Raw genomic sequence first — 20,228 nt, forward strand, 5'->3', positions numbered from 1 at the left:
CTTTTGTGCCTGAAAAATTGAAGGAGCCGGAAAGAAAATTGTCGGTAGGGTTGATGTCAGAATAATATAGGTGTATAAAATCAAGATAAGTAAAAGAATGTACAAGTACACAGTGACAATTTTAATGCTTTTAAAGACATTTTATTGTTTTCCCGAAGCCTATTTCTGATTGACAATGACTGTAAATTCTGTTTTGCTTATATGCGAGGTATAAACAGTTTTATATATTTTAGTTGACTAGAATTTTGGGATAAAAAGATTACATTTTCACATTAACACCATAACACTTTTGTACAGAAATAGAGCTTATATTTTATAGCCAGTATTTAGCCAATATATAGCCAATATTTCATCTCGTGAACTTGATATTTTTTTTTAATAATGAAGCAATGCCATTAATTATATTCTTAGATTCTTTTTCCTTAGCTTCCTCTGTTGTTAGGACAACAGGTATATGTAATGAGATGACAGTTTATGTATTCCTGCTAGTGCTTATCTTATGCCGTACACCAGTTCTCCCATAAAGTAGAACATTGACAGTTTGGCAGATTTGTATGAGACCTTGATTAAAGTTTTAACAGGTTGGCAGTGAATACACTCAGGTTTCAGCAATCATTGTCCAGATAAAGTTATGAATTTCTTGTTAGCAAAATTCTGCTGTGTCAAATTTCATTCTCCCAAAGAAATCCTTTCCTCTTGACAATGTGTACCTTTACCAAACATTCTTTTCGTAATAGTTAACAAACTTTTGTGAACACGTTGCCTAATCTCTTGTGGCTCATAGTTACAGTAGTGGAAATGTTTAACATACAAGTATTGCAAAAAAATATTGAAGGGTTTTTTGTCCCTTAGATAATAAAACGAGTTTTTGTGTACAATATTTTCCCTTTTTTAATCCAATGTTTTTGTTATTTACGAATTCCCCTCCATTTCCAGTCAGTTTTTTCTTTACCTCTGTCAATTTTCTATTACTATCCATGACCTTGTTGGTGAGATTTCAACTCTTTGATTATCCCTCTGGCAGGCTGTGACAGCAGGACAAGAAATGAAAGAAAAAGTGTAGTTAGGACAAGAAGTCACAGACAGTAATAATATCCTTAAATAGAGGAGAGGTCATTTTTGTCAGTGCCATAGATGGCCACACATTCTGTGTAATACCTAAAGCAGACAGAGCAATACGGGTTGTTGAAACCAAAGTAATCCCCTGCATATTTAATTGAAAAAAAAAAACATTTTTTCATCCTGTGTCCCCAGAGAAGGAAATTTCCCAGCACTGTCTTAACAAGAAGTGAAGGAAAATCTCCCCAATTGGGCACAAACTGCAGTAAAATCCTGGCAGGGGTTATATGCTTTCCCAAACTAAAATAAACCGTTTTACATCTTTTACACAACAAAACCTAGCCCATGTGAAATGTGCTATTTCCAGCCTTCTTATGGAAGTGTCAAAATGTATCAGACAGGTTATAAAATAAAGCAATAATAGCCACAGACCTATAATACTTCATTACTTAACTGTCCAAAACATTTACAGGAGACCATTTATCAACCATGCATTTAATCAGAATAAATCCCCTTTACCCTAATTGTACAGAGATGTGAAGAAATAGTTATTTATTACAGGTACTTATATAGCGCTGTCAATTTATACATATATTGTACATTCATATCAGTCCCTACCCTCAAGGGGCTTACAATCTAAGGTCCCTAACTCTCATTCATACATATACTACGGCCAATTTACTTACCAGCATGTCTTTGGAGTGTGAAAGCTAACCCATGCAGTTAGTGCCATAGTTTGAATACAAAAGAAATAGTTATTTATTACAGGTACTTATATAGCGCTGTCAATTTATACATATATTGTACATTCATATCAGTCCCTACCCTCAAGGGGCTTACAATCTAAGGTCCCTAACTCTCATTCATACATATACTATGGCCGATTTACTTACCAGCATGTCTTTGGAGTGTGAAAGCTAACCCATGCAGGTAGTGCCATAGTTTGGATACAAACCAACAACCCTAGTGCTGCTAGGTGGAAGTGCTAACTACTTAGCCACTGTGCTGGCAAAGCTAAGTATTTGTAAAAGCTTAAAATATTGTTATGTCATTTGTCAAGAATTACTCTGTTATGCATTGTTTTCTTCAGTTATTTAGGTTTTCACCTTAGTAAAATTTTACAAAAAAAATGAAAATACCATTTTTGTCACATAACAACCTTTATTTGCCAAAACAACAGTTATATTCAGCAATGACAGCAGATAAGAGCTAGAAAAAACAGTCACATGGCTGAAAATAATAATGGTTAAATTAGCACATGCGTTATAGCTTACGGTTTGAAGCATCACTCAGCAGAAAGTGTACAAGTGTTGAACAAATGTAGAATCAAGCACACCTAAAAAGGCAACCATTTTTACCATGACAACTTTGGACTCGAACCATTCTCACCCTCTGCATTAAGATATTTTGTCCATAGAGTAATGCAAGCAATCTGTAGAATATTCTGAATTAAAAGGGGCTGTCCAATCAAAAGTGATATTCCACCTATGGACAAAGCCTAGTGGTCTGAACCACCTCTTAGGTTCATCTATGACTTAGGGAGTTTACAGGTAACATAACTCCCATATGGTTCCAGACACTTTTCTGATCCACCCTTAAATTGTGGGTTCCTCTTTTCTCTACCTTTTGCACTGAAATCACAAAATAGAACAGAGGGTGCACAGGCCTAGTGCATTATCCTCAACATAAATCTTTAACCACTTCTGGACTGGAAGATTTTCCCCCTTTAATGTCCAGGCCATATTTTGTGATTCGCCACTGCGTTAATATAACGGACAATTGCGTGGTCGTGCGACGCTGTACCCAAATAAAATTGATGTCCCTTTTTCCCCACAAATAGAGCTTTCTTTTGGGGGTATTTGATCACCTGTGCGATTTTTATTTTTTGCGCTATAAACAAAAAAAGAGCGACAATTCTGAAAAATAAAACAATATTTTTCACTTTCTGCTATATAACATTCTCAAAAAAAAAAAAATCAATATTCTTTTATATTTTAGGCCAATTTGTGTTCTGCTACATATTTTTGGTAAAAAAAAATCCAATAAGCATATGTTGATTGGTTTGCCAAAAGTTATCGTGTCTACTAACTACAGGAAAGATTTATGTCATTTTTATTGTTTTTTTTTTTTACTAGAAATGGCGGCGATCTGTGATTTTTTGCGGGACTGTGACATTGCGGCGGACAGATCGGACCCCTATCTGAAATTTTTTACACTTTTGGGGGGACTAGTGACATTACTACAGTAATCAGTGCTAAAAATATGGACTGTTACTGTACTAATGACATTGGCAGGGAAGGGGTTAACCCTGTGGGTGACCAAGGGGTTAAATGTGAACCTAGGGGAGGGATTCTAACTGTGGGGGGTGTGGTTTCTGAAATGACCATAGAGGCATGTGATCCTATATAGAAGGATCACATGGGCTCTATGATCATTCCAGGGAGAAGAATGGTCAGCTGTGTTTACAACAGCTGACCGTTCTTCTCCCTCAGCGGGGAGCGATAGCAGGCATCAGACGGCAATCGGAGCCGCCTGACCCGTGCATCGGCTTCCCTGCTGCCGAGTGGGGGCGGGAGCACGCCTCCGGCAGCACACGCTCGCCCCTTGCTTCCCGTGTGCAACTGAGGTCTACATCGGTTTGCACAGGAGAGCCACCCTGCCACAGTAAAAAGGTGGCGTGTGGTCGGGAAGTGGTTAATAAGTAAAAAGGTAAGTATTATACTCACAAAACAACGCATGTATTGCAGCTTTTCATAAAAGACAGCAGTTTAGGTCCATGATGAGACATTCACATAGCAGAAAAAATATCCAGCAGTACAGCAAGCTAACCCGTTTTGAGAGCTTGCCTCTTCTTCAGAGCCAATAAGACTGCATCTCTCACCCACTCAGTACCTATATATACCTTTATATTTTTTAAAGATTTATATTGAGGCTAATATACTAGGCCTGTGCGCCCTCGTTCTATTTTGTGATTTCAGCGCATTCAGACTCTCTTAAGTCTTTGGAGGGCAGCAAGGCGTGACATATCCATATTAGCCAGTATTAGAGTCTAGATAACAATTACATTTAGACCCACTGCTAAGTGCAGGAGATTGTATGTTTTGAACTACCTTCTGCATTCTCCAAATTAGGAGTTATGTTAAAACTCCATAAGGGACAGAAGTACTTTATTGTTGGTGTGTCATATGTCAAGGCCTGGGAGCAAAAATGCAGGGATGCCAATACTGAAGTTTCCCAGTACAGGCGGTTCCCGGGTTACGAACAAGTTAGGGACTATCGTTTTGTTCTTAAGTCGAATTTGTTTGTAAGTCAGAACAGGTACAATTTTTAGGTGTAGCCCCAGCCAAAAGAATAATTTTTAAGTTTTTTGGATAGCATAGGGAAGGGTTATAACCCCTGTATGATTTGTTTTGCTGTCTGTGCCCCTGTTCAGAAGTTTTCACCTCACTTTCTGTCCCTATCTATGACAACTGGATTTTGAAAGTTTTGGGTTGTTGTGGAAACAAGGATTAGTGATAAAGCTTCAGTGGAGACACCGTTTTCCCATGAAAACCCTTACAGGAGTGAATTTCACTTCCTAGGGGTAGATTTCTCCTCACTTCCTGTTGTCTACCTCAGTTTGTAAGTAGGAGTCGTTTGTAAGTCGGATGTTTGTAACCCGGGGACTGCCTGTATTACCTTTCCAGTATTTGTCAAAAACTGAAACTGATCCTTAGTCATCCACTTCAAGAACTTCTGTATTATTAACTTCTGTTTGGAATGTTTCTCTTTGCAATCTGGTAACATCCCTTGGAAACTTCCATTGGGAAATTTGTGTCATAGTTGATGGAAGAAACTACTAGTGTTTTGTCTGGTCATATGTACCTTGAGTTTTTAATTAACTAACTAGGCTAAAGGCAAGTTATGTAGAAGCTCATTAGCAAATCCTAGTGTAATGTCATCGCCCTGCTTCTCCAATTGTCCAATTTAAATATGCTACAGGGCATTGCTGTGCACTGCAATGCAAGTGCAGTGTATTTGGGTGCCATTGCAAATACACATGTATGGAGGATTATTATACATTATGGTAACTGCGATATATGTGTGAATGGGCCATTACAGTTTTGTTTTCTTTACAAAGCCGCCACAGCCTGAAAATAATATCCTGTCCCTTGCCAGCATACCATAGAGAAGGAACTTTGCTCTCTGTGTTGAAGATGCAATCTTCTGCAGAGATACAACACTCTCCATACTGAATCAAAGCTAGAGCCTTCCAATAAGCAGGGGACATAAGATTTGCTTACCCCTTACCCTAACAATAACCTAATCTCTTCTCACCTAATTCCCAGCACTAAAATAACCTTATCTGTAGTTTATATACCTTATGCTTTGCTAACTAATGATTCATAAAAAGTATGTGATTGTTTAATCAATAGCCTAGACACTAATTTTTGGTATGCGCTGTGCATTTTTATACTAAGCTTAAAGCAGTAGTATAGTCATTTTGTTGACTTTTACCTACAGGTAAGCCTATAATAAGGCTTACCTGTAGGTACAATTAATATCTCCTAAACCTACACGGTTTAGGAGATATTTGCACTGCATGCAGCCGCTGACGCTAGCGGCGCATGCGCTCTGAAGGTCCGGCGGACCTTCAGAGTTCCTTGCTGGGAAGTTGCTCATTATGCCTTTGTCTTGCTGGGTTTGTTTTTTTTTTTTTTTTTTTTTTGAGTATACAACCGCTTTAACTTTATTTTTTTTCAAGAGAGAAAAATGATAGAATGAGTCAAATAAACCTACCAACATTTTTCCAATGTAAAGATATAGAATTTTGGTAGTAGATTACCTTGATCCATTTGTTTGACTCTGGGATTAAAAGCTGGTTAAAAGTGCTTAGAATTGCTTGAAAATTACCATTTGGCCAGTAATAAGGCAAGGCCTGAAGCTAGATAATCTCTAATGCATCAAACATACATATTCCCGGGATGGTGCAAGGTAGATGATTTCTCATAGACCAATACTTAAAGTAAACCTATTGTACAAAAATGATGGGTGTCATCATTGACCTCCTCCTAAAAATGCTGATCACATGGCTTTTATGCTAGTCCATTCCTAATATCTCACTGTCATAAATGTCCTATCATATTTCACAATTCCCCTTTATCACTCTGGTCATCTGTTAACATTTCCCTCTGGTTAGGCTTTAACCCCTTTCAAAATGGAGATAAAGTAACCCCCAAACTTAAAAGCTATCAAAAATATTAAAAAAAAAAACATTTTGTTTATTTGTCGTTTTTTTTTTTTTTAAATTTGTGATGGTGTTTTAGTTGGGGGGGGGGGGTGCTTTAATTTAAATAGGGTTCATGCCCAACCATAGGAAACATTTTACAGATGACCAGAGTGATAAGGAGAATTGGGGAATTGTGAGATAAGAGATATGATAAGACTTTATGAGAGTGAGGTATTAAGAAATAAGAGATATTATAGTTCAAAGAGATAGTATTTCTAGAGATTTTGAAACTCTCAGATAGACAATAATATATTACAAATATGTCCTTAGATATACAACATTAGCCACCCTAAGATATGAAAGCCATGATACAAATATTAAGCAGAAATCTGAGTGAAAAGATTTATGAGAGAATTCTATCCATACCAGCTAGACAATTGAGGATCGGTTTATTAAGGAAATATATGGACTGTTGAGACATCTTTATCCATAGGAGCCAGGCATATTGAGATCAGTCTGATGAGGTAATATAGTTTGAGACTATATGCTCAGATGAGATGGATAAAGTGAATTTTAGAGGAAATTATAATGAGATACTGTATGTGAGCTATGAGGCTTCCTATATAGACAGTATATCAAGTAGCTCCATATTATGAATGTAGAGGAAATCTCTCAAGCCTGATCCTCTGTTTAAAAATAGTGCATGAACTTAATTATTTTTGAACCCTGGAATCAGATTCGTATGTGATAGAGTCAAAAGTGGTAAAAGCACCACTCAAAATAGAAAATAATGTGAGAAACACTACACCTTAATATTGGAAATATGTATGTATATATATATATATATATATATATATATATATATATATATATACACAGATGCATCTCATAAAATTAGAATATCATCAAAAAGTTATTTATTTCCATAATTCAATTAAAAAAGTTAAGCTAATATATTTTATATAGATGCGTTGCACACAGGGTGATATATTGCAAGCAATTCTTTCTTTTCATTTTGATAACTATGGCTTACAGCTAGTGAAAACCCAAAATTCAGTATCTCAAAAAATTTGTATATTACATAAGACCAAAAAAAAAAAAGGATCTACAGGATTTACAGAATACAGAAATGTTGGCTTACTGAAAAGTATGTCCATGTACTGTATAGTATGTACTCAAGTACTTGGTCAGAGCTCCTTTTGCATGAATTACTGCATCAATGTGGTGTGGCATGGAGGAAATTTTGCATATTTATTTAGAAATCAAGGTCCCGGAGTCTAGAGGAAGAGTGGAGAGGCACAGAATCCAAATTGCATGAGGTCCATTGTGAAGTTTACACAGTCTGTGATGATTTGGGGAGCCATGTCATCTGCTGGTGTTGGTCCACTGCGTTTTATCAAGTCCAAAGTCAGCGCAGCCATCTATCAGGAAATTCTAGAGCACTTCATGCTGACCAGCTTTATGGAGATGCTGATTTCATTTTCTAACAACACCTGCCCACACTGCTAAAAGTACCAATACCTGGTTTAATGATCATGATATCACTGTGCTTGATTGGCCAGCAAACTCGCTTGACCTAAACCCCATAGAGAATCTGTGGGGTATTGTCAAGAGGAAGATGAGAGACACCAGACCCAACAATACAGATGAGCTGAAGGTTGCTATCAAAGCAACCTGGGCTTCCATAACACCTCAGCAGTGCCACAGGCTGATTGCCTCTATGCTGCGCCACATTGATGCAGTAATTCCTACAAAAGAAGCTGCGAACAAGTATTGAGTCCATACTATACTATACTGTACATGGACAAACTTTTCATTAATCCAACATTTATGCATTAAAAATCCTTTTTTATTATTATTGGTCCTATGTAATATGCTCATTTTCAGAGATATTGAATTTTGGGTCTTCACTAGCTGGAAACCATAATCATCAAAATTAAAAGAAAGAAATGCTTGAAATATATTACTCTGTGTATAATGAATCTATATTATATGAATTTTACTTTTTGAATTGAATTATGGAAATAAATTAACTTTTCGATGATATTTTATTTTTTGATATGCATGTGTGTGTGTATAATCCAGGGTACAGAGTAAAAAAAATATTTTAATTTATAACAAAATCTTCTACAATAGTAATTAAGAAAGCAGTGCCCTTCCACACAGAGACACAGAATGTGGTATTAGAAGGAAAAGATCATCTGAAGGGTGCCTAGAGATAAAACCGATGACTAGTACTTGGTCCTCCTTTTCACTATTTTTGAGCACATCTTCCACAGTAAAGATCTGCTTTAAAGGTAGTAAGGAATATCACGTTATTAAATCTTATAGTACACTGGTTAGTTCAGATTATTAAATTAGAAGTTGATTTGTGACTGATGGCAAGCTACTTTTCCTAATTTTTTTGTTTTGTTGTTAAAGGTTGTACAGAGTTTTGACATGGTGCAAAAACAAGGGCGACAGCTGCTGGCCACTGATACGATAGTTCCATATCCACCATTTAATGTGACAAATGGAACAGACACCTGCATTCTGATATACGCAACCCAGTTTGTTATCACTGCTAATAACACACTAGTATTTGATCTGACAAATATGACATTCATAGCACGTTCAGCAAATACTAGCCAATCGGAATGCTCTGATTCCAATACCACGTAAGTAACTTTTGAGAAAACATAACATTTTGAAATAAGGATGCATTTATATTTACTGCATGGGTTCAATTAACAAACCTTTGTTTCTTCTGGTGTTAGTTGCTTGTTATTACACCCTATAAATCTCAGATCTCAATTCACAAACATGCTTTGTTTTAGTCATATCTGAAAGTAATGTTAAGGTATTGTTGTAGCGCCAACATTTAATGCAACTCTTTACATATTGGAAATTCACATTAGTCCCTACTCTTAAGGGGCTTACAGTCTAAGGGCCCTACACCAAATGCATACATACACATACTAGGACTAATTTAGCCAGGAGCCAACTAACCTACCAGAAATGTCTTTGGGGTGTGAGAGGAAACCCATGTAAGCACAGGAAGAACAGGCAAACTCCATGCAGGTGGTGTCATGGTTGGGATTTTAGTTGAGTCGCCTATTATTGCAAGGCATAAGTGCTAAGTACTAAGCCACTACTAAGCCACCATGCTGCCCAGTACAATTAGTCCACTACTAGTGAAATCATATAACCGGTAATGTTATTATAGCAGCCCTTATGAAACATTAAAAGTAAAAGTCAATTACAAAGATTATCTTACAGGTTATCACTACTACCAATAACACTAGCTTCAGGGTGGAGATAGCTGGCCATGGAGAAGAAAAGAAGACAATATTATTTGAGGTGGTAATAAAATAACACATCATAAAATAGGGCTTTCAAATAGATTTTTACATCACATTAAAAAATAAAGATTACACATCTCGGTGACATATATGTTTGTGAATTGAACAATTTTAGGGGACAATTATCATGAAAGAAAGTAAATAGTGATAGTGATGTAGTGATGATAAACCTGTATATATGTGGTATATATGTGAACTGTATATAGAAGACTGTGTGTCAACAAGATAATGTGATTTTGAGGGTTTGTAGCAACTGCAAAATTACGAACTTTGTGTTGACTAAAGATTTATGACATTCTGTAACCAAAAACTGTCTCCTCCAAACAAACTTAAAAAAAAAAATATATATATATATATTTCAGTTTATCAATCCTTAAATATGATGGCTGTATTAGTTTTCTTTTTTCAGATGTTTCTCCCTTTATTTTTCACCTATTGATGTAGTCGGTAACACACTTCCTGTCCTAAGGTGTCTTTACTTTGGATATGGTGTGCTGTGGTGGTTTTTGCTTACTCGGTATGGAGGAGTAATGAAGACACCCTTGGAAAGCAGCATTGTCAATATGGAAAAAGGATAGTGTTAGATACTCTAGACTAACCCACTAAAGCCAAACTCCAACTAACTCTTTAAAGTGTTACTAAACCCATAACAGTAAAATCTGTCCATAGATGAAGGATAGCATGCTTGTTATACTCACTGTGTAACTTAACCACTTAAGCCCCGGAGGATTTTCCTGCTAAACGACCAGGGGGTATTTTGCGATTCGGCACTGCGTGACTTTAACAGACAATTGCGCGGTCGTGCGACGCTGTATCTAAACAAATTTGGCGTCCTTTTTTTCCCACAAACAGAGCTTTCTTTTGGTGGTATTTGATCACCCGTGCGATTTTTACTTTTTGCGCTATAAACAAAAAAAGAGCGTACATTTTGCAAAAATAACAATATTTTTCACATTTTTTTATATGAAATTCCCCAAAAAAAAAATGTAAAAATCAAAATTTTTTAAAATTTTCGGCCAATTTGTTTTATGCTACATATGTTTGGAAAAAAAAATCGCAAAAAGCGTATTTTGATTGGTTTGCGCAAAAGTTATCGCGTTTACTAACAAAGGGAAAGATTTCTGTCATTTTTGGTGTTTTTTTTTTTTAACGTGTAATGGCGGCGATCTGCGATTTTTTTGCGGTACTGCGACATTGGGGCGGACAGATCGGACCCTTGACTGACATTTTTGACACTTTTGGGGTTACCAGTGACATTTCTACAGTAATCAGTGCTATATATATGCACTGTTACTGTAAAAATACACTGGTAGTGAAGGGGTTAACTTTATTTGGGAGGGAGGGGCTGTGTGTGTCCCTAGGGGCGTGATTCTTACTGTGATTGGCTGTGGCTCTAGCTGTAAGGACACTGATCAACGGATCTACATACTAGATCCGAGTGATCAGTGTTTTTACAGCGAGGAGAATGACAGGTGGCTTGTTTACACAAGCTGCCTGACATTCTCCTTCTCCCCCGCCGATCGCCGAGTGACCGGCGGACATCGGGTCCGCTGGTCACACGCGCGGGGGGGTCCGTGACCACGCGGGAGCGGGAGCGCGCCTCCGCGGGCGCGCGCTCGCTCCCCAGAGCCTCACAGGCGAGCGACGTAGACCTACGTCACTCTGCCTGTGAGGGGCCGACTGCCGCAGTAAATATACTGTGAGCAGTCGGCAAGCGGTTAAGTGATTAATCCTCTGCATTGTGTAAAAAGGCTATATGATCCTGTATGCCACCCCTGCACGTTCACTCTGGGCAAGTTCAGATAAGCCACAGTAAGTGTAGTTTGGCTGCACATGCTCAGTTTGGTCTCTGTTGCTGGAGAGAGAGCTTCCTGGTTTTAGCTGAGCTATTCAGGTCACATGGTATTAACATCACACATATGCGCGTGTTTACAGATCCTAAATAAAAGCCCAGTCCCTCCCTCCTCCTCCATGCCCAGTAAATAAAAAAGAACACAGTAGGTGGGATGTCACATCTTGATTGATGGAAGATACACCTCCCATAAAAGCATGAGGACACGGGCTGTAGTGGATTTCAAGAGGCAGTGCAATTTCCTCCTACATGAACACTCTAGACCCGGGCGGACCCTGCAGAGTATCACATGACCACAGTATACAGATCAGCAAACAAAGAATATAGCTGCAGTATTTTAATGTAAGATTATTTATAAGCTGTGGGCAGTGGTGGGGGCTGATGAACATTTTTTATATAGCTGGTTTTAGTAACACGTTAAGCAGTTAGAGGAACAGAAAAAAAGCTGACCATTCTAAGCACCCCAGTCCCTCTAACTGCCACTTTTGCTGAACATTTTTGTTTTTGGGTTTCATACCATTTTATTAAAAAACCTTGACAATGTAAATGAAAATCATGCCTTTGCTTGAGGATATGACACAAGTATTACTCTTGTATTCCTACACAATGGCAAATCTATACCAACAGAGAACACGGACAATACTATTTAATTTTGCAGTTTCTATGATGTTTATGCATGAATGACATGTACGACATTTGGTGGTGATTGTATTAACTACATGCTGTACCTTCACATATAGGCAATGTTAAAACACTAGTTTGGAATAGTCCAATGTAATATCTATTCTTGTTTTTTTTTCATGTGTTCTGTACTTGTGGATTGCCACATTCTTCTACCTTTATTAACACTCCTACATAATGCTGCATAGATAAATACATGTGAATTTTTCTATTTTACATACTGCTATCTTATTAGGTCAGGTACTGAATTATGTAAAGTAACATCTTCCTTTTTTAATTCTACCTAGAACACATAAGCTATAACTCTAAGTTATTCTTTTTTTTTTTTTAGATTATCCCTAGTATACTCTAATCCAGGAAATGGACTTACAAGCCTGGAAGTAAGGTGTGTTCTAAACATGATTTCACTTGGAGTTAATATGTGACTCTGGATAACCAACACTAATTGAAACAGTTGAATTATATTATATTATATTCAGCTATCTTTGCAATACAAACACCTCTGCCCTGCTATATAGCAAGGGGCGTGATACCACACAGGAATACAGGGTTGTTATATCCCTGCTCCCAGCTTGCTGACTGGACAGTTAAAAGCTGCCCTTGTAAGCATATTCTTTGGTATAGGTTTGGGATGATAGCACTGTGCAATGGAAACATTACATGATTGTTTGGCATTGGGGATTCACCCTGAATGGCAGAAAGCAGACACAAAGACACATTTGTATACTTATACCAGTTTATTAAAAATGATTCCAATTGTTTGCATATCAGTGGCGTTTTTTCCGCATCTGCCCTCTGTTCAGGTTTACCAGGAACTATCTACAGTTAAATACATTAACCAAATAACACTACTAGATAAATGGCTCCAGAAAAATATGTTAAACACATTACTATTTATATTGCTGTATTGTGCATCCATACAGGAGTAGAAATATGCAGAGTGACATGGATCAGTTGATGTAGATGAAGTCTGCAATTTTAACAGTATACTAGCATTTTCAAATGACTCTATTAGTTATGTTTCAAGGGGCTACAATATTCCTTTCCCATTTTTCCTTAGAAAGTGAACAACATTTTCGTTTAAGATCCTTGGAAGATCCATTATTAGCCATATTGTAAAACAGACTTCGTGAATTTCTCCAGTGGGAGAAATGGTCTTTTACAGAATGGTCCCATGATCTTTCTGGTGGCGATACAGTTCACCAATACAAGTACATTGTCACAAAGGCAGAAAAGTCACCCAGTTTTCATCAGAGCAAACGCAATCCCAAAAGCTCATGGTCCTGCTACAAGTATGCACTAGAAAAATCACATAAGTGTACACATGCAGAGCTCACACTGTTACCAAGACTGGTCATACACATTATGATTTTTCTCACTCATCTGAACGAGAAAAATCAAAAGATACCCCTATCTATGCTAAACTGTGAAGATGAAGGAATCTCCCCTACATGCTACGCTATCCTATTGCATTTTGACAGCTGCTGCTCCCACAGCTGTCGGATTACCCGAAGAATGACTACATCTGATTGACTGCAGTAATGATAATTTTCCACTTGGCTCTATTGATTTTTTAAATTGAAGTTTGGGTGTTGCCAACAAAGCCACCAATGGCTCACATTTCGGCCCATTCAGCAAGAATTTAAGTTCCTGTATGGCTCGCAAAATTATTATATTATCAGAAAATGAGTAGCATTACCTATTCCACACATTCTGAAAATGACTGGTCAGGAAGTGAAGCAGTTAAGCTTTCAAACTCTTCTGTCTCTAATCTGCAATAGTTACTTACACATCATTTACAATAGATCATGCAGAAGAAAAAGTAACAGAAAACACTAAGGGAAGGTTTGTACAGTTAAAGAGAAACTGCAAATAAATGTTCAAACATTCAGGTAGTTATCTAGCAGGATTTTGTTCATTGCAGGGTGTTGTACTCGTAACATATTTTAGGCGTTGGTGGCTCAAAGGGGAGCTGTTTAGGTAAGGAGGGATAAGAAGAACTGTGTCAATTTGATGCTCACTTACAATCAAATTAGCAGTCTGGAAATGTTATGAAAATGGGGGAATGAAAAAGTACAGACTGTGTGCTATCACCATGCATAAATCTCAAGAAAGGCTGCAGAGATTCATATATTTCACCTAAAAAAGTTGACTGATGATAACAGATAGGGTCATCTAAGATTCCTGTCACACTGCTTTATACTACACCTATATGGATGCCATTATACTGCGAAGCAAACAACTAAAACAATGCAACTGTTGCATTTTGGATTTCCCATTATTGTCTGTTCCAGGGGAAAATGATCACTAGAACAAAAAAATTACCAAATAGGAAGACCTCTAGAAGCTGGAAATCACTTTAGTAGACAACGCTACTTCAATGATCTCCACTAACTTCCAAGTCCCACGCCGGGTGTCTGCCCTGCTGCATATGCAACATAAGAGGTTGGGCACTCAACATGGGTGCCATTCAGAGAATGCTTTGGATTTTCTCAGCTTCTTCTGATTGTATGGGGGGGGGGGGGGAGCATGACATAACTGCCCCACCTCTCCCCTTCGTTCAATCAGGGAATGCTTTGTATTCACTGAGAAAATGCTGCATGCCTCTCTGAAGTTGCTCCTGTGTTCAGAATGCAGCTGGGCAACCAATCAGCATGGGACACAGAAGCAAGTGGAGAAATACTGCTGTAGTGGAGTATACTATAGATTTTCCCCACTTCTAGTGGGATCCCACAGGTATGGTATATATAAGGTTACACCTGTCCGAACTGGTCCAAAGTAACTATGTAAAAAATGCCATACCTGGAATTCTTCTTTAACCACTTCTGGACTGGAAGATTTTCCCCCTTTAATGACCAGGCCATATTTTGCGATTCGACACTGCGTTAGTTTAACGGACAATTGCGTGGTCGTGCGACGCTGTACCCAAATAAAATTGATGTCCTTTTTTTCCCACAAATAGAGCTCTATTTTGGTGGTATTTGATTACCTGTGCGATTTTTATTTTTTGCGCTATAAACAAAAAAGTGCATCAATTCTGAAAAAAATATATATTTTTCACTTTCTGCTATATAACATTCTCAAAAAAAAAAAAAAAATCAAAATGTTTTAACATTTTAGGCCAATTTGTGTTCTGCTGCATATTTTTGGTAAAAAAAATCACAATAAGCGTATTTTAATTTGTTTTCCCAAAAGTTATTGCGTCTACTAACTACGGGAAAGATTTATGTAATTTTTATTGTTTTTTTTTTACTAGTAATGGTGGCGATCTGTGATTTTTTGCAGGACTGCGACATTGCGGCGGACAGATTGGACCCCTAACTGACATTTTTGACACTTTTGGGGGTACCAGTGACATTACTACAGTAATCAGTGCTAAAAATATGCACTGTTACTTTAATAATGCCATTGGCAGGGAAGGGGTTAACCCTGTGGGGGATCAAGGGGTTAAATGTAAGCCTAGGGGAGTGATTCTAACTGTGGGGGGCATGGCCTCTTAAATGACCATAGAGACATGTGATCCTATATAGAAGGATCACATGGGCTCTATGATCATTCCTGGGAGAAGAACGGTCAGTTGTGTTTACAACTGCTGACCGTTCTTCTCCCTCAGCGGGGAGCGATCGCAGGCATCAGACGGCAATCGGAGCCGTCTGACCCGTGCATCGGCTTCCCTGCTGTCGAGTGGGGGTGGGAGCGCGCCGCCGGCAGCACACGCTTGCCCCTTGCTTCCCGTGTGCGACTGAGGTCTACATCGGTTTGCGCAGGAGAGCCACCCTGCCGCAGTAAAAAGGTGGCGGGTGGTCGGGAAGTGGTTAATAAGTGAAAAGGTAAGTATTATACTCACAAAACAACGCATGTATCTCAGCTTTTCATAAAAGACAGCAGTTTAGGTCCATGATGAGACATTCACATAACAGAAAAAATATCCAGCAGTACAGCAAGCTAACGCATTTTGTAAGCCTGGGGGAGTGATTCTAACTGTGGGGGCGTGCTTCTGAAATGACCATAGAGACATAGAATCCTATAGAGAAGGATCACATGGGCTCTATGTTCATTCCAGCGAGAAGAACGGTCAGCTGTGTTTACAACAGCTGACCGTTTTTCTTTCTCATCGGGGAACGATCGCCGGTGTCAGGTGGCAATCGGAGCCACCTGACCCGTGCATCGGCTTCCCGATCGCCCCCTAGCTTCCCGCGTGTGACCGATGTAGGTTTACGTAGGTTTGCACAAGAGAGCCACCCCTCCGCAGTAAAAAGGCGGGTGGTGGTTGGGAAGCGGTTAAGGCCTGGTTCACATTGGTGCGATTTATTGCATGGAATTGCATGACAATGGAATTCACATTGTTTTCAATAGTGTGGATTCACATAAATCTCTTGATTTTAGATTTGTGATAGAAATAATTACATGCAAGTATCTAGATTAAGAAGACCCAGTTAGAATTGCTTCACGTTGTTTAAGATTAGTAGTTCTTTTACTCGTGCCCAAATAGAGTCTAGGTGAATAAAGCTCCTTTATGTCATTTGTATTTGGGTTTACAGCTACAGAATGAGGTGACTCTCTGCTTGAGGATATCAGTCCCTTAAGATATTTTGCAGTTCTACTCTAAAATAACTACATTAATTATTGTGTAACGTTACTTATTTTTTATTGTTTTAATATTTTTTTATAGATTTGTTATGTCTAATATGTTCTACTCTGGCTCTGCGAGAAACTGGTTCAACATAGATTCCATTCTAATAATCCCTAATGAAGATATTCTGAGAAATGCTTCATTCCAAACGACTTATTCCTCGGCACCAGCGGAGTACTCCTTCCACTGCCAGGAAGTAGGGACAAGCTCATTGTATGCAGAGATATTTGTTCCTGCTAACAGTGAAGCTAAAAACTGGAGGATACATATTGTTGAGTTCCAGGTAAGAAGAATATTTTCTAATTTTCAAATACTAATTTATAATTGATTACATTTTGTCTTTTTTGGAATAGGAAGCTGGCAACACTGACTCTGGGTGTATAAATACAGAAGTTAACACCTTGCTGGGTTAACTCCTTCAGCTGTCTTCTCCAGTAACCATTGGGAAATACATAGTAAACAAGGGCCAAGACTAGTTAACCATTTGAACAGCCACCTCTGTGGTAATTCCATTGTGAAAGGAAAAATAATTCCTAATTCCTTACATTGCGACTTTCCAAAAAATATTTCCAAAAAACAATCTCCAGTTCTGGAGATAGAGACAAAATTGTACTACAGAAAAAAACTATGTTGAACAAAGTACAATCCTACAGAAAAAAATCTTAGAGAAAGAATGGAAGAGAATATAGTAATTGAGGGTTATGAAGTAGAAATATAGAAGTGCTATAGTCTGGGAACAAGGAAGGATGAAAAATTCATTCATCTTTAGTGCTAATTTCAAAAAACCATTACAGAGCCATACAGAAAATAATAAACATTGGCCTATCGTCTTACAGGATACAAAATTGGAAAAATTCTTACCTTGAAAACCAAAAGTAGTTTTCAGGAAAGGATTAATTTAAAAATGGAGCATCTGTGCAAAAGCAAATGGTGAGAAAGTTTAAGTTGGTAAAGCAGCACACACCAGTGAAGATATCCTTTCTACTAAATTTAGCTGGAAGAATACTGTGTTGTGTTTAATCAATAACAAGTAATAAAATACAAGTAATAAAAACAACATAAAGTCACTGTGCATAGGCATTGAATCTCAAATATAAATATGAATATAAAAAGAAAACATAAATTGTAAATGATAGACCTAAATAAAGTCAAATAAAGTGTCCACAAAAAGTCCAATCCACAAGTGGTTAAAAACACTGCACGTGTAAAAAGAGATCACTCAGTCGGCATAGAAATTCCACTTCCTGGAACGTGATGACGTCAGTAAGTGAATCTGTCCCCTCCGATCCTTGATTGGGGGGTCATGGGGAGCTGGTAAGCGAGTATTTCTACTATCACTTTGGGTGAAGGTGCCTGTTGGTGGTATCACAAATCACAGAGGCCTTGGAAGAGGCTTTATATTTATCTGTTTCACACTTGTGGATTGGACTATTTGTGGAAACTTTATTTGACTTTATTTAAGTCTATCATTTATAATGCATGTTTACTTTTTATATTCTTATTTATATTTTAGATTCAAGGTCTATGCACAGTCTAAGTCACTTTATAATACAGCATTGTTCTATTTTTTAGGAAAACTAGAAATGTTAAAAATACTGTATTATGGCCGAGACCTTTATGTATTATAATCATTTTATATATACATTTTTGATTTCTTCCAATTAGCTGTGACAGGTAGTAAAAAAATATATATGTTTTATTCTACATATCTGATATTGTATATCATTTGGTTCATATAGGTTTAGTCCATATTTCTAGACATATCTATACGTAATTTATTTTATATATATTTCTTATGCTTTTGATTAGTTTTATTTTTCTTTGTGGGTATATTCCCTAGAAACATTGACATCAACTTTAACATTTTTTTTGGACAGTAGCAATATAAGGAACCAGGAGAATCTTGAGAGAGCTGTTGTTTTCCCTAGGATCTCTTTTTTTCCTTTTTAATTTCAGAATGGAATTACCACAGAGGTGGCTTGTTTACTATGTATTTCCTAATAGTTACTGGAGGAGACGACTAAAAGGATTTTCAAGAGAAACTTGCATCTGGCTCAGTGGTCTACCAGGAAAAGCTACAGATATACTAGCACCTATAAGGTTTATACACTCACCGACCACTTTATTAGGTACACCTGTTCGATTGCTTGGTAACACAAATTGCTAATCAGCCAATAACATGGCAGCAACTAAATGCATTTGGGCATCTAGACGTGGTGAGAACGACTTGCTGAAGTTCAATCCGAGTTTTAGAGTAGGGAAAAAAGTGGATTTAAGTGACTTTGAACGTGTTATGGTTGTTGTTACCAGACGGGCTGGTCTGAGTATTTCAAAAACTGCTGATCTACTGGGATCTTCAGGCACAACTATCTCTAGGGTTTACAGAGAATGGTTAAAAAAAAGAAAATATCCAGTGAGCGGCCGTTATGTGGATAAAAATGCCTTGTTAATGTCAGAGGTCAAAGGAGAATATGGGCAGACTGGTTTGAGATGATAGAAAGGCAACGGAAAGTCAAATAACCGCTCATTACAACCAAGGTATGCAGAATACCATTTCTGAATGCACAACACATCGAACCTTGAAGCAGATGGGCTACATAAGCAAAAGAGCACACCGGGTGTCACTTCTTTAAGCTAAGAACAGGAAACCGAGGCTACAGTTCACTCAGGCTCACCAAAATTGGACAGCAAAAGATTGGAAAAACATTGCCTGTTCTGATGAGTCTCGATTTCAGCTGCGACATTTAGATGGTAGGGTCACAATATGGCATAAACAACAAGAAAGCATGGATCCATCCTGCCTTGTATTAATGGTTCAGTCTGGTGGTGTAATGGTGTGGGGGATAATTTCTTTGGCACACGTTGGGCATCTTAATACCAATAGAGCATTGTTTAACCACTTAAGCCCCGGAAGATTTTACCCCCTTCCTGACCAGGGGGTTTTTTACGATTTTTTACTGCATGACTTTGACGGACAATTGCGCGGTCGTACGACGCTGTACCTAAATGAATTTCACGTCCTTTTTTTCCCACAAACAGAGCTTTCTTTTGGTGGTATTTGATCACCTGTGCGATTTTTTGATCATGCGCTATAAACAAAAAAAGAGCGTAATTTTTGCAAAAATAACAATATTTTTCACTTTTTTTTATATGAAATTCCCCCCCAAAAAAATGTAAAAATCAAAATTTTTTAACATTTTCGGCCAAATTGTTTTACGCTACATATGTTTGGTAAAAAAAAATCGCAAAAAGCCTATTTTGATTGGTTTGCGCAAAAGTTATCGCGTTTACTAACAAAGGGAAAGATTTTTGTCATTTTTGGTGTTTTTTTTTAACGAGTAATGGAGGCGATCTGCGATTTTTTTTGCGGTACTGCGACATTGCAGCGGACAGATCAGACCCTTGACTGACATTTTTGACACTTTTGGGGTTACCAGTGACATTACTGCAGTA

The 20,228-nt window shown here is 37.8% G+C and overlaps 1 protein-coding gene and 1 long non-coding RNA gene across 2 annotated transcripts in view; both read left to right on the forward strand.

The window, feature by feature from the left end:
• Positions 1 to 20,228, forward strand: part of LOC309555221 — a 375,479-nt gene that overhangs the window by 168,700 nt on the left and 186,551 nt on the right. The window lies entirely within an intron of this gene.
• The window catches only part of LOC309555220 (V-type proton ATPase subunit S1-like), a 117,535-nt gene that overhangs the window by 89,888 nt on the left and 7,419 nt on the right, over positions 1 to 20,228 (forward strand). Inside the window, exons 7-9 of the mRNA XM_082257101.1 lie at positions 8,690 to 8,925; positions 12,474 to 12,527; positions 16,815 to 17,058. Coding sequence (XP_082113227.1) covers positions 8,690 to 8,925; positions 12,474 to 12,527; positions 16,815 to 17,058 — 534 coding nt within the window. The remainder of the gene's footprint in view (positions 1 to 8,689; positions 8,926 to 12,473; positions 12,528 to 16,814; positions 17,059 to 20,228) is intronic.

The sequence above is a fragment of the Pelophylax lessonae genome (genome assembly GCF_965119305.1).
Source record: "Pelophylax lessonae genome assembly, chromosome: 4".
NCBI classification, from domain to species: domain Eukaryota; kingdom Metazoa; phylum Chordata; class Amphibia; order Anura; family Ranidae; genus Pelophylax; species Pelophylax lessonae.